Genomic DNA, 16,080 nt, shown 5'->3' with positions numbered 1-16,080 from the left:
CCACTTGTCTGCCTATGACAATCAGTGTTCCAATTTCATCATGCAATTGACAAACAAGATGGGTTACTATTTGAAACAAAACTTAATTCACAAAGGAAAATTTGAGAAAAAGGTTGTTTAGCCAAATAAATCCACAGCGATTGATCTTAACACCTGGCTTCCTATTTCAGCACCTCTCTCAATTCCATCTTTCTTTAGAATTATTCAGTTGGCTGTTGAACCATTTATATTTACATCCAAATACATTTTCCTAGCAACTTAGCCCATGTACTCTGTAAAGGTTCTAGCTGAATTCATTTTCTCAATGTGTCAACTGCATGAGTACAATTCATAATCTTGCTTTTGTCAGTCTTTTTCAAGTTGATTGTGTAACCTGCTCAACTTTTCTCAAAACATTCAACAGTCTTAAAACATTCGTTGATCCATTGTGCTTTTACAGCAGCAGCAGCCTTAAGGATTATAGGCAGACAAGTGGTGAAAAATATAACAAAAGGAGGATACACATTTTCTTTTATGAATGATAAAAGTTGCATAACAGATTCAGAGCTGAAAGCATGAAGCCCATTTCATCCAACATCGAGAGTTTAAGTTCACATTGTAGCCCTTAAAATTATTATTATTTTTTAAAAAAAAGAGTATTTAGGATAACTTCAGCAATTGAGCACACACCTATACAAAAACAAAGAACAAAATACTTGATTGACAACATTTTATTAACACAAAATAAAATTTCCCTGCCCAAATAGGGCAAGTTCTTTCACATAAATTTCAGGATAAATGCATCAGTTCTCACCCAAACAAAAACTGTGCAAATAAAAGTGAAACCAGTTTTAACACAAATGATAACAGAACCAAACATTGTGTAAATGAACAATGTGGGGAACCATGAGCTGGAGACTCGTGCTGTTTAGCTACAGGGATATTTAAGTGAAATGTAGAAGAGAGAATTTTGTGTTTAAGATGCATCTCTCAGTACATGCTTGACCTTTACATATACAAAATAAATTATTTGGCAGCAATATTGTTAGCCATGTGGCACATTGTCGTGATTGCAGATTCAAAGCTTTTTGGCACAAAGAACAATCTAGGTCTAAGCAGCTGAATTGTTTTTCTATATTGCTGAACATGACTGTCCTACCCTCCCAAAAAAGCTGGAGACAGGAGTAGGATGCTTCGAAGTGCCATAGGTGGGGAAATTGAATTGTACCAATACTAGAAATGGAAATATTTCTGCATCATAAAGCAATAATCAAAAGGTCAAATTAAGCCCCCGTAAAGGAAGTCCTAATGCAGAAGTTTAAAATTTGAGCAGCATTTATTCTGCAAATTTGCATGGTAGCTTTGGGATACTTGCAATTGCGTTTAACTTGATGGAAAACTACAATTCTAAACACTGTCTTTTATTGAAGATAAACATATTCTGATGACGTGCCACTCAATTTGTTTAGCATTGTCAAAGTGAAATGACATCAGTAATATCCGTCTACGCTTTGAACAATAGTAAAATTTGAATTTTCCTCCCCCCCATGTATCATCATTCCTAGTGGAGATTCTCCTAAAAATCTGATATTCCATAGCAACATTTTTGATGTTGGAAGCTCTTGTCAAGAAATTGGAAATCAGGGTTCCTATCACTGTAAAGTTTTGGTTAATGCAAAAGGTAGGACTCTACTTCTGTGTTGTGCTATATTTTAAATGAGCCACCACATAATTGAGTGCAAAATAAGAACCAACATATTGTAAATTTGGGGAAATGTGGATAGTAGTGAACTATTAGTGTGAAGATTGGCTACTGACCTAAAATATGAAATGCAGAATTTTGTTTCATTGAGTTTTGGATAGCTGATTTTTTAAATGGAAGGTTGTGCATTCAGCAAATAGTAATTAAGCAAAGAATGTGCATTTTTGAACTTTCGCCACTGTTTGTGGCTCATTCGTAATTAAAGAAAAGTATGCACCATGAGGTTTTTCTTAAGGAACGGCTTGACTCTTCTTGAAATGGGAACAAAATAAAATTAGTACATCTTGTAACCTTTACATCTGCTGAAATGCTAGGATTTAAATCTTGCTCACAACGTATATGCCTCAGAAGAAATGCACATACATAATTTGTACCTCTCAAGCAAACAATTTTTAGCCAAATACCGCAATCTTCAGTATAGTGGTAGACAAGTTGGCATCACAATTCTTTACAATTACACATCGTTGACATCAAAGCCAACACATGGCCCAATTTATTAGCTCCTTGACCAGAGAAACAGGAGGAAACCCCTCAATGGAAAAGCTAATACTGGCCATCATGCAAAATCATTCTATTGGCCTGGTTTATGTTCTTGGGTGAAAGGAATGAATCAGAAGCTCAAAGAATAAATTCAATTCATTCTCCAACACAGAAGAACTAGCCACTATTACCTCAAAAAAAGGGACAACACCCTCAATTTCATTAGAACTGCTTTGTTTCACAATTGTCTATTTGAAGTTTTAAGCAAATTCATAAAATGTAAATGTGAAAAATAACAATGGAATGTCAAAGTGAATATATCCAACAAACAGATATAGTAAAATGTTCTTAATGGACAGTGGTGCAATGATTGTGCATTTACAGTTGTAGTGTAAACAAAGGCTATTTACAACATGGACACGATAAATTTGACTGGAAAAATCATAAGGAAAATAAAAAATCTTTACAATTCGCCAAACAGTAAGACATTATTTTTGAGTTTTAGAATACTTCTACAAAATTGCAGATAAAAACATTTCCCAGTCACAAAAACAATGTATCCAACCCTACTTTCATGTAAACTTCCTATTGTATCAGTTGTGACATTTGCACAACAGCCATCTCTGTTCTGACTGAAGTAGGAAATTAAGTACCTAATTTTTGTATAGCAAGTTCTTGCCAGTTAGTTGCTTGAAAATGTGGCAGAATGGATTTTCATTCTACCTGCCAGGGCTGGATTCAAAGCTGGCATCGAGCATCTAACTAGACACATGGAAATCACTAAGCATTTTAAATGGAATAATTGTCCAGCATATTTTGATTATATATTATGGCCACTAAACATCTAAAGAAAAAGTATCTGACGACTATCTAAAATTCCCTGAATCAAAGGTTTAAATTGTGGCATTATAATGAGAATAAAAATATTCTGCATTGCATTTAAATGAAGATAATAGTCCCTTCTGTTCAGTGTTTGCAACTGTTGTTTAACAATCTGTAAAGGTCACTATTAAATACAACTAAAAGTAATTATCTTAAGATTTTCGTTCAGCAAAGGCTGTACAATAAAAACAATTATTAACAAGAACCATTGAATAATTTTACTTTGCAGTAGAAATCTCAATGTAATTTCAAAAAGGAAGCCCTGGAAACATGATCGACAACAAAATGTTAGAAACCCACTGACATTTACCCACAAAATAAAGAGCATGCACAATTGATCAACTATTTTGAGCAGGAATGGCAACAGGAGGCTTTCTGACCAGTGAACCATTTTCAAAACAACATCAACAGCATGTTTGCCTGAAGTTAATATCGTTTGATTGAAGTAGTATTTTGCTTTTCTCAAAACTAAATTTGTGCCTTTGGGATATGTTTCTAACAATGGCAAAATAATTGCAGTACTCCTGTGTGTCTACAGGATAAATATGAATCTTCAGTGAGCAAGAGCAACACATGACTGTTTGCTTTACTGAATTGAAGTTGGAGTACAGACAGCTGCTGACTTTAATTTTGCAGCATGTTCACGTCAACTTCAATTATTTAGGTACAAATTGAGCATACAAGAGAATTTTCTGGTTATAGATCAATTTCAATTTTGCTTGAGTATATCTTGATGCAAGTATGAAGTTGTTTCAGTTTTATAAAACCCACAAGTGACTTACAAGTCAATACTTGATTCTTACTGTTAATGGTCATAACCAAAAACTACTTTTAAAAAGTTCTACATCTTGAATGAATTATCAATATTACATCCCTCATCCTCAATGCACCAGTTTTATTGTTCAGTTGAAATTATCAGGCACAGACATAAGTTATAAAAATTGTAAATTTAAGATGCTATCTTTGGAATAGAGTTAATTAACCCTTACCCCACACTCCTTGCAGGAATTTTCAGGATTGAGAGATTTGATCGACAGCCAATGGAATTAATAACCAATTATTGGAATTTAAAATGCATGATCTTTGAAATAATTTTTAAATAATAGGAAAGCATTGTAAAACATTTTCATCCCACAGTCAGAAGTTGCTGACCCTTGCATTCTGTCTCACATACAATATGAATGCTCCCTAAAAACATTTCAAAAAAGCTGATAAAAAAGGCCTCCTGAATATTCATTCAGATCATTCATCTGCTGATATGTAGTTGAATATAGAAACCAATAGCATGCTGGCTCTTCATAGATCAGGGGAGGAGGGGCACAAATATTGGTAAGGTCCATTAACCTGTGAAGAAACCAGAGGGAGATGGTCATTTCAATTTTCTTCGATTTAGATTGATTTTCTTCTTCAATTCTAATTCCTCCATTAGAAATCTTCAAAAGTCTTTGCCCTTAGTACAAAGCCTCATGACATACATTGCTAAAATACTGCTAACTTACAAGTTTACACTTAACTGTTTGCAGTTTCCATTTATTGAGAAAGATAATTGCTAATATCGCAGGCACATTTCACAAACCAACTATACAAACTTACATAAGTATATTTTCACAGAATCCCTACAGTGCAGGAGGCCATTTGGCCCATCGAGTCTGCACTGACGATCCGAAAGAGCACCCCACCCAAGTTCGCTCCCCCATCCTCGTAACCTAACCTGCACTAAGGGACAATTTAGCATGGCCAATCCACCTAACCCACACATCTTTGCACTGTGGGAAGAAACCGGAGCACCCAGAGGAAACCCCCTCAGACATGGAGAGATTGTGTAAACCCCAGACAGACACGGTCTGTTGTGGTAACTAGAGTTACCAGATTACACAAAGAAATTCTTTCCATTTGTAAGGTGGTTTATTTCCAATTTAATCTTTTTTTAAAATTAAGGGGCAATTTAGCATGACCAATCTACTTATCTGAACATCTTTGGTCTCTGGGGGCGAGGCCCACGCAGACACGGGGAGAATGTGCAAATTCCACATGGACAGTGACCCGGGGCCAGGATGGAACCCAGGTCCATGGTGCTGTGAGGCAGCAATGCTAACCACTGCGCCACCGGGCCGCCCCCATTTCCAGTTGAATCTTAATAAAAAGTGTAGAATGGTCACATCTCCCAGAAAAACCTAAATAAAGACCACTTTTCTATCACGATTTAAGAAAAACATTAATGATGCTGTCAGTGAATCGGCAGTTCAGATTCTGCACAAACAGCTATTTTTCAGCTCACCATTCTCCGTCAGACAAACTGAAAGAGCAGGGAGTGGGAGCTCAGGAACATCCAAGCTTTTGTCACAGCTTCACTCAAAATCATTCAGAAATATGTAGGTTTTCTAGGAGCATCAAGCTTTTAACCCTGTTAGTCTTAGATTAAGGGACAATAGTATGATTGCAATGTTCTCACACTTGTAATCTAGAGTCCTTCAAATCTTGCCACTGCATTTTCAGAAATGTAATTCAGTTACAAAAGGACATAAGAACCAGGTATCAGTAAAATGATCAAGATGATAGGGAAACTGTTAAACTCGAGTCCCTTCCACAATCCAAATTGGATTCACTTGTTCTCAGATCATTCTATTATTTATTCTATTGGGAAAAGGTGGGGGGGGGGCGGGGCAGAGAAAGAGATGTGGTGTTTTACAACAGTCACCATACTGGATGTGCAAGTTTGGAAATGAGCTGAAGTACAGACAGCTAATAACCCAAGAATTTCTCTTTTTAATTGGTAATGCAAATTTAGCTCCCTCATACGGAATGCAATTCAGGAACTTCGTCCTTCCTTAATTATTTGTCTGCTTGCTCCGCTATGGAGTGGTGAAACAGGAGTGCTTATTCTCCATATGCCTAGTTTCTGGTAAAGTGACACTAGGTATAGGCCAAGATTCAAAGCGGATTAAGTAAAATCTTGATGGATGCCTGCAAGTTGGGTTAAAGGGAACAGTTACATGGTCAGTACCATGGAACCTGCATTTTTCCTTGTCTCAAGGAATTGTGAATTACTTCAAATATAGACAAGTTCTAGACAAGTTTTCTGATTGCGAGTAAAACCCTTTATTCCCCACCAACTTTGATCAGTTCGTCGGAGATGTCTCCCATGCAGGATAGGAATAAAACCTTTTATTCCCCACCAACTTTTACCAGTTCTTCTGGGAAGTCTCCCATACAGCATAAAGAGATTTCCCATCTAAATTGAGCTGATCAAAGACCGATCACAATTGGGAAAAAAGTAAATGCTGAAGGATCTGGAATTGGACAAATGATTTTCAAATTGTGAAAAGGAATAAACATTAACCAAAAAAACACACTACTACTTTTTCCAAGTAAAAAGTTTAAACAATTGGACAGGGAGGGTAATCTGTTGATTTACCCTAGCATCGTACTCCAGTACAAAGGGTGGAATGTCAATCTGCTCTGGGGAAATGAGTGCAAATAACTGAGGGAGGGTCTCAACATGATGAACTTTGTCCTTTAATCCAGAGACAGAAAAGGTTGTGAACATCCAGGTCATCATCTAGATAAGCAAAAACATAACAGGAAATGAACCATAAGTTTGAAATTTGCAACTTTTGAAAATTATACTTTAGTTATCAGCAATTAGCCTCAACAGATTGCAGCGGTAACATCATTCTGATAACTTTATTTTGCAACATTCTACTGGAACCTTGAAACATTTGAAAATACTGCACAATGGAAACCATAGCATCAAGATAAATGAGAACATTTTTTCATAAAAACTCATTCTCTACCAATTGACCTGGAACTATTATCCTACAGAAACTGTAAATTGTACTTCCTACATTGCAGCCCTTATTATTTTTTGTCATTTTGTTAATGAAGAAATTAACCTCATTTTAGTGACGGTATAAATTTCTACTGTTCACACTTTCAATCAGCAGCTGTTACTCAGACACTCTGCACTTTTGGAAGTTGCAGTGGAATCGAAATGCAAGAAAATAACCCAAGTCAAGCATTTAAAAAAAAAAAAAAAGGATGCATTCTATTGAATTATATTTTAGAAATATAAAATTATAGGGGCTGGTTTAACCGTGGGCTAAACAGCTGGCTTGTAATGCAAAATGCCAGCAGCGCGGGTTCAATCCCCGAACAGGCGGTGGAATGTGGCGTCTAGGGGCTTTTCACAATAACTTCTGTTATAGGCCAGGGTTTAGAGAACCCCAAAGTGTATCATGGAGTTCACTTGACCCATAACTTTTAATAGATTGTGGTATGGGAAGCACACGGTCCACTCTAGAGGTGTGGTGCAACAGAGCTTTACAGTACTGTTAAATTTAAAAAATGTTTATTTATGAAATCAGTTAATACTTTATAAACCCACAGTAACAGCTTAATAACTATCAACACCAATAAATCCCCAAAGAATACAGTACTCGATAGATAACCCTTAGGAAATTCCCAAACAACATCCGGAATACAAAAGACCCTTTTTAACACAGATCAGGTTTAAATTCACTATTGAGAGCAGTCAGCACTTTGAAATCACCCAATTGATTTGGGGACAGTCTTTAGTTTGCAGAGAGAGATCCTCGTATAACCCCTTGCTTTGCCTGCAGCTATCCAGCTCTCAAAACAAAACTAACCACACCCTGTAGCAAACCGCCTAAAACGAAAGTAAAGCACAGACAGTTCAGCTCCACCCACTCTGACATCACTGAAGCTCTCTAATAAACCCCCATTTCTTAAAGGTACACCCACTACAGTTATTCGATAAACCCCCATTTCTTAAAAGGTATTCTCACATGACACGTCATTGAAGCCTATTTGTGACAAGCGATTATTATTATTATTATTATTATTATTAATTAGGACCATAAGAGGTAGGAGTAGTAGTGGCTATTTGGTAGATCAAGTCTACTCTGCCATTCAATGAGATCATGGCTGATCTAATGATAATCCTCAACTCCACTTTCCCATCTTATCCCTTGATTTTTTTTACTGATCAGAAATCTGTCTATCTCAGTCCTGAACATACTTAATAAGCCAGCCCCACAGCTCTCAGCAGTAAATAATTTCACAGATTCACAGTCCTCAGAAGAAAATGCTCTTCATCTGTCTTAAATGGGCGATGTCTTATTCTGAAAATATGCCCTCTGGTCCTAGACTCTCCCACAAGCAGAAACAACTTCTCAGCATCCACCCAGTATGTCCCAATATGCCCCTCATTCTTCTAAACTCAATGAGTACAGTCCCAACCTACTCAACCTCTTATAAGAAAATCCCTCCATACCTGGGATCAACCTAGTGAACCTTCTCTAGAATGCATCCATGCCAGTACATCTTTCAATAGATAAGGAGATCAAAACAGTATTAACAGGTGTGGTCTAACCAGTGCCTTATATAGTTTTAACTAGACTTTCCTATCTTTATACTTCATTTCCTTTGAAATAAAGCCCAACTTTGCATTTGCTTTCTAATTAGCTGCTGAACTTCACAGATTATCATAGAATTTACAGGGCAGAAGGAGGCCATTCGGCCCATCGAGTCTGCACCGACTCTTGGAAAGAGCACCCAAACCAAGGACAACACCTCCACCCTATCCCCATAACCCCACCCAACACGAAGGGCAATTTTGGACACGAAGGGCAATTTATCATGGCCAATCCACCTAACCTGCACATCTTTGGACTGTCGGAGGAAACCCACGCACACATGAGGAGGATGTGCAGACTCCGCATAGACAGTGACCCAAGCCGGAATCAAACCTGGGACCCTGGAGCTGTGAAGCAATTGTGCTATCCACAATGCTACCATGCTGCCCTTTGTAGCCACCTGGGTTGGCCACTTCCCGACTTTAAAATGGTGACCCGCAAAGACTTCAGGGAAATTCAGCCATACGCAGGGAAACAAGCAGGTGCAAAGTTTCCTGTATATTGGGACTTGCAAAACCCAGACAGTACCGAAACCAAAAACCATCTGCATACTAATGAGCGATCCCCGGGAACAATTGGAAACATTTAGTAAAACAAGGTCAAGCCAGACTCCTCGGCGCCAGCAGGAGCCAAGACAAAGGAAGGCCAACGGACACCTAGGGACCGCCCAGCGATCAAGGAACAGCTCCAGTATTGGAGAAATCGATCCAAATGATCGGAACGCAGTCCAATCACTTGCAACCAGATACAGGGTCCGCCCAAAAGGGCGCGGAGCCCCTGGAGACTATAAAATAGAGTCCCCAAGTTCAAATTGTTCTTCTTGGCAGGGTCACTCAGCAGCTCGAACCAACCCTTGACAATGACCTGCCTCGCGGCTACATCAACCAAGTAAGTCTCCAGTCAACGCACGCTACGAGATAGGCGCTCCTAGCTACCAGTCCGTACCAGCTTTGAAGCCTGCAGATTCAGAACCCGAACGAAAGGCCATTTGTTCCCCTGACCTGGTGGGCCAGTCCCAAAGCTAAGTATAGGCCTATAGTACATAGAGATAGTCTAGTAAGTAGAGTTTTATGCATGAGTAGTGATTGACTGTGTATAATAAATGTGTTTTGATTCGAAACTTACTAACTGGTGTATTGAGTTATTGATCAGTACTTGAACCTCGTGGTGGTATCATAAAGATACCTGGCGACTCTAGAGCAAAGGTTATAAAACAGAGCAAACTGAACCAACCAAACGTTAGCAACACCTTCTTGTACGCTAGCTTGTGATTTATGCATGAAGACTCCCAAATCCCTCTGTGTATTTTGCAATCTTTCTCAATTTAAATAATATTCAGCTCCTTTATTCTTCCCAAAGTGCATAACTCCACATTTTCCTACATTATTTTCCACCTGCCAAGGTACTGCCCACTCAACTTGTCTACATCTTTTTGTTACCGGTCATCCTCACCTATTTTTGTCATCTGCAAACTTGCTCTTAGCACTGATTCCTGTGGCACTCCACTGGTTACAGATTGCCTACTTATCCCAATTCTCTGTCTTCTATGTTAGCCAATCCTCTATCCATACTATATACTACCCTCAATGCCATGGATGAGAATTGGGGAGAGTAAGCAGACTGAATAAATACAAATTAGGTATCTAAATTTAATGGCAATTTAGAAATTCTAACCAAAATACTGATGGTTAACATGACAGAAATATGATTTCTCCCAAGACCATATAGCACTAACGTTATTAGATTGCGATCTAAAATGCATAAAATCTGCAAGAATTCAGAGTTACGGTTTCTTGCGTAGAGATTAAATTTAGACAAATGACACTCCTATTGTTGAAATATGTTTTGATTTATACGCATTTGGGAATATGCAAATGACTTATTTGGAATGACAATGAGCAACGCACACTTGTGACTGGCACACGTCAATTCCTCTCCTAGTAACAGATCAATCATTTGTGCAGTAAATTTACCAAGATGCAATGCACTTTTAAAAAAAATATCCTCTTTAGTGTTCCTAAGTTTACACCTTCCCATTTAGTTCTTTGTGGGTAATTACCTATTTAAAACTATGTCACAAAGTATTGAACAGAAATAAGTAAACCAAGATAAGAGTATACTGGTGATTAAATATTCTACTACACTAAACTTGATTCTCAAAAATATAAATATATGACTAAGTTATCAATCACCAAATAAGAATTTGCTTGAATTATGCTTGAACATATGTTGCCATGGTGCAACATATTAAAATTAATATTTTGTAAAAGAAATACAGTAAATAATACTCTGCTCCTGCTCATTTTGCAAATTCAGCTTTCCTAATTTTGGATTCTATCATAAGATATTCCGATTTGCCACAAGTATAGTATCATGGACACATTCATTACACAAAGCCCATACCTTAGACCTAAATGTTGGATGTACAAAGTAAAATGCCTTCATGTTTTTCTTGTACCTGGAGAAAATAAAAAGAAAACATTTTACATCAAGAATCCCTACAGTGTAGACCATTCAGCCCATCGAGTCTGTACTGACCCTCCAAAGAAACATTCTACCTAGGCACACTCCCCTGTCCGATTCCTTTTTCTTGTTTTTTAAAATTTAGAACCCAATCACCCCCCCCCCCCCCCCCAATTAAGGGGCAATTTAGCGTGGCCAATCCACCTACCCTGCACATCTTTGGGTTATGGGTGTGAACCCCATTCAGACACTGGGAGAATGTGCAAACTCCACACAGTGACCCGGAGCCGGGATCAAACTATTCCTGTAATCCTGTGACCATACGACCTAGGAGCAGAATTAGGCTATTTGGCCCATCAAGTCTGCTCCGCCATTCAATGATGGCTGATATTTTCTCATCCTCATTCTCCTGCCTTCTTCCCATAACCCCTGATCCCCTTATTAATCAAGACCCTATCTATCTCTGTCTTAAAAACACTGTGATTTGGCCTATGCATAATTTTCAAAATTTGCACCTATGCATTGATCATGGTCAATCCATCCACCTAGACTACACGTCTTTGGAATGTGGGTGGAAGCCGGACCACCCAGAGGAAGCCCAGATAGCCATGGGGATAATGTGCTTACTCCACCTAGTCACCCAAGGCTGCAATTGAACCCTGTTCTCTGTGAGGCAGCAGTGCTGACCACTGTGCCACCGTGCTGTGCTGACACTAATCATTTAACTTATTTAGCTATCTATTTACTGACTTTCCATTGTAAAAACATTGCAGGGTACTGTGTTTGTACAGTAAGGTTAATTGCCAGTGATCTGTTACTGTGCAGTGGGTTAAGTGAAAAGATGAAGTCAGGAAGTCTGGTGTTACTATAAATTGGACTAATGATTGCAAACAGCCAAATAAAAAATACAGTTCATGAGAAACAAAGGCAAGGATTTGTGGTACAAACCACTTTATTGGGTGTTCTTATAATAAGAGGCCATCAGTACAAAATCTGAAACAGGATTGTATTCAAATGACATGTAGTTATATTTGTTGGGGTGGGGGATGTTGTTTGCTGATGAGGTGCATGTTCTTTTAATTATAAATATCAAAATGATTTCCTTAAACTCACTTTATTGTATAGCAGGGGATACATTTTAATTAAATTATTTGAGAGTACAGTTGTTAATAAATTTTAGTGTGGAAATTTTATGAATTGAATCTCTATTGGATACTGGAGCAGACCCCAATTTGAGTTAGGATACCAGACGCCGGAGGAGAAATCGGAAACAATTCGCAATTTGTAAAAATGTGAGGAAAAGATACTTTACCACAGGAGTGATGACTTGGATTAATAGGAAGAGAATCCTAGAATTTACAGTGCAGGGGGCCATTCAGCCCATCAGGTTTGCACAGGCCCTTGGAAAGAGCAACCTACTTAAGCCCACGCCTCCAACCTATCCACATAACCCAGTAACCACACCTAACCATTTGGATACGAAGGGACAATTTAGCATTGCCAATTCACCTAACCTGCACATCTTTGGACTGTGGGAGGGAAACCAGAGCACCCAGAGGACACCCATGCAGACACGGGGATAAAGTGCAAACTCCACACAGACAGTCACCTGAGGCCAGAATTGAACCCGGGTCCCTGGAGCTGTAAGGTAGCAGTGCTAACCACTGTGCCACCCATATATTTTGTTAAAACAAACTTTAATCTAAACACAGAATTAACCACATCAAAGAAATAGCTTCACAATCAACAGTTCTTCAATAAAAGGAAAAACTTGAACTCAGTATCTATACCTGCCACTATATATATATATCCCAACAAAGCAACCCAATACAGTTCAAAATGCACTCCAATAAAATTAGCAATCAGGGTTACTTGCTGTTCTCTGTGCAGACCTTTGGAGAGACACTTTCAGGAACAACCTGAAAATCTTTGTCTTGTCAGATTCAAATCCGATGGCATGGTAGCACAGTAATTAGCACTTTCGCTTCACACCGCCAGGGTCCCAGGTTTGAATCCCGGCTTGGGTCACTGTCCGTTCCGTGCGGAATCTGCACATTCTCCCAGTGTCTGCGTGGGTTTCCTCCAGGCACTCTGGTTTCTCTTTCTCTCTCTCTCTCCTCTCCCCCCCCCCCCCCACCCCACCAAAAGTCCTGAAAGGCGTGCTGTTAGGTGAATTGGACGTTCTGAATTCTCCCTCAGTGTACCCGAATCCAGGCGCCGTTGTGTGGCGACTAGGAGCTTTTCATAGTAACTTCATTACAGTGTTAATGTAAGCTACTTGTGACAATAATAAGGATTATTCTATGGCAAAACTGCCAAAACCAGACCGACCTGGTTCATCCCATTAATTACATCATCTGTACCGCACTAAGATGTCCCATGACCTGCTTAACGAGAACTAAACACTATTCTCCATTAATTATCTACACTCCAGGGAAGCTCCTTTCTAAACTATATTCTATTAGCCATCTCTCTGTAAACAAGTACACAGTTAATATAAATGATTACCACATCTTTACAACTCCTTAATCACAGTTTCAGCAGGCATACTGCCTGTATATATTTGAACCCATAGTTTTTATCCAGTGTGTTTAATAAATTTACTACAATAAAATATACAATAAATGATAATTTCCTACATTCACCACAATCTTATTTGATGTCAGCAAACATGTGGTTTCATTTTAAATATGTTCCATTTAAACCTATTATTAAAAATATTTCTCAACCACATTAGTTTTATCTTTTTCCTTCCATAACACACAAACTTCCCCTTTTGGCTTTTGCCATGTTACGTGGGTCGCTGGTAGATCAATTCTCATATTAACTATCATTCTTAGATTTGGCTGGTTTTACAGCCTGATGCCCTTCATGCTGCTAACTTTCCCCATTTATCGGGGTTGGGGACCGTTCCAATAGTCTTGCCTGCATTACTGGCCCTCTGTAGAAAACAAGCACTGGCATGGGACATGAACACAGAGGCTTCTTGTTGGGTAGGAGTGCCACACAGACTCCTTATTTTCCTTGCAATAGTTATATGTGAAAAAAAATGAAAAAGAACAAGGAGTATAATTCTGTAAAACAAATACCGGAGTCATATCTTGGAAAGTCAAAGATTATACTAATTGGTCAACTATTAATGAAAGGTATTAGAATTTCTGAACCCACAATCATAATATGTATATATAATGAGTAAATTGCATTTAATTTCATAGAATCATAGAATAGTTACAGCACAAGAGACTATTTGGCCCTTCATGTCTATCCCAGCTCTGCAAGAATAGCTCAGCTAGTCCCAATGTTCCATCTTTTCCTGTAGTCCTGCAGAAATTCTCACTTTAGATAATTATCCAACTCTCTTTTGAAAGCCACAACTGATCTGTCTCCGCCATACGCCTAGACAGTGCACTTGAGATCCTAATCACTCTGTTTAAAGAATGTTTTTCATTTTTTTTATAAATGTTTTTTATTGGGTTTTTGAATAAAGTATATTTACCGTTATGTACACAAAATAGAATACACACACACACTATATATATATATATATATATATTTACACACACATACACACACATAGAAGAGAAGGGAACATGCACAAAAAAAAAGTTAGAATAAAATAACTGGAAGGGTATTATGTACTAGCTCAACAACAGCAGTTCTGTACAATTGGCAATATTGTTTTTAGCACATAAGTAGGCATCTGTTTGTGGGGGGGGGTACATATACATTTGGGCACCAGGGAAACCAATACAGAACAATTACAGAGAGCAATACGCGAATGGATCTGGTGTTGGTGTTGTCACTTGCTTCTCCCGGACAGTTTTCGCTGCCGTTGTCGTCTCACGATCACCTCCGCTTCAGCCTTTCGCCCAGATTTTCCTTGTTCTCTCCTCCTGTAGATGCCAAGTTTGTTATTGTTTCCCATGCCCTCCTTCCGGCTGTCATTCCCTTGCCTCCCCCCAACCTCACTGGTTCCCCTCTGTTGCTCCCTCTTCCACCCCCTCTCCTGTGCTTCGCCTTTCTTTTCTCTTAGGTTTAGCTGCTATCTCCCCCCCCCCCCCCCCCCCCCCCCGGCCCCGGCCCCCGGGTCTATCCCTCCCTCCCCCGCCTCGGCTACTTTCCCCTGATTCTTGTCTACCTGGCTATTCTTTTGCTTGTTTGATGGCCAAAAACAGGTCACGGAACAATTGGGTGAATGGCTCCCATGGAAGCAGTTGTCTGACCCTCGGATGGCGAATTTGATTTTCTCCATTTGGAGAGATTCTGAGAGGTCGAACAGCCAGTCTGCAGCTTTGAGTGGTGCTGCTGACTGCCAGCCGAACAGGATTCTATGGCGGACGATCAGGGAGGCAAAGGCAAGGGGCTCCGCCCTCCTCCCCAGGAATAGATCTGGCTGTTCTGATACCCCGAAGACCGCCACTTTTAGGCATGGCTCCACCCTCATCCCCACCACTTTGAACATTGCCTCGAAGAAGGCTGTCCAGTACCCCGCAAATCTGGGGCAAGACCAGAACATGTGGGCGTGGTTGGCCGGGCCTCCTTGGCACCGTTCACATCTATCCTCCACCTCTGGGAAGAACCTACTCATACGAGTTTTTGTTAAGTGGGCTCTATGTACCACTTTTAGTTGCATCAGGCTGATCCTTGCGCACGTGGAAATGGAGTTGACCCTATGCAGTGCTTCGCTCCAGAGTCCCCACCCTATTTCAATCCCCAGGTCCTCCTCCCATTTCTTTCTTGTTGCGTCCAGTGCGGTATCGGCCCTTTCTACCAGTCGGTCATACATGTCGCTACAGTTTCCTTTATCTAGGATGCTTGCGTCCAGTAACTCTTCCAGTAATGTCTGTCGTGACGGTTGTGGATATGTCCTGGTCTCCTTTCTTAGGAAGTTTTTGAGTTGCAGGTACCTCAGCTCGTTCCTCCTGGCTAGCTGGAATTTCTCTGTCAGTTCGTCCATTGTTGCGACCCTGAAAGAAGGTTTTTCATGTTGCTACTGGTTCATTTTAAATTGGTGTCCTCTGGTTCCCAAGTAGTCGCCAGTGGAAACAATTCTTCCCTATCTATGTTCTACCGACCACT

The 16,080-nt window shown here is 39.5% G+C and overlaps 1 protein-coding gene across 2 annotated transcripts in view; it reads right to left on the bottom strand.

Annotated features, from left to right (window-relative positions):
- Positions 1 to 695: 695 nt before the first annotated feature.
- The window catches only part of gdap2 (ganglioside induced differentiation associated protein 2), a 65,301-nt gene continuing 49,916 nt past the window's right edge, over positions 696 to 16,080 (bottom strand). For both annotated transcript variants that reach the window (XM_072513765.1, XM_072513767.1), the window contains exons 11-13: positions 10,942 to 10,996; positions 6,519 to 6,662; positions 696 to 4,447 (exon numbers count right to left, since the gene is read on the bottom strand). In XM_072513765.1, the coding sequence (XP_072369866.1) occupies positions 4,400 to 4,447; positions 6,519 to 6,662; positions 10,942 to 10,996 (247 nt within the window). In that variant the 3' untranslated portion in view covers positions 696 to 4,399. The remainder of the gene's footprint in view (positions 4,448 to 6,518; positions 6,663 to 10,941; positions 10,997 to 16,080) is intronic.

This window comes from Scyliorhinus torazame, chromosome 8 (genome assembly GCF_047496885.1).
Source record: "Scyliorhinus torazame isolate Kashiwa2021f chromosome 8, sScyTor2.1, whole genome shotgun sequence".
NCBI lineage: Eukaryota > Metazoa > Chordata > Chondrichthyes > Carcharhiniformes > Scyliorhinidae > Scyliorhinus > Scyliorhinus torazame.
Note: the sequence above shows the minus strand (reverse complement) of the source record. Positions and strands in the feature narration are given on the sequence as shown.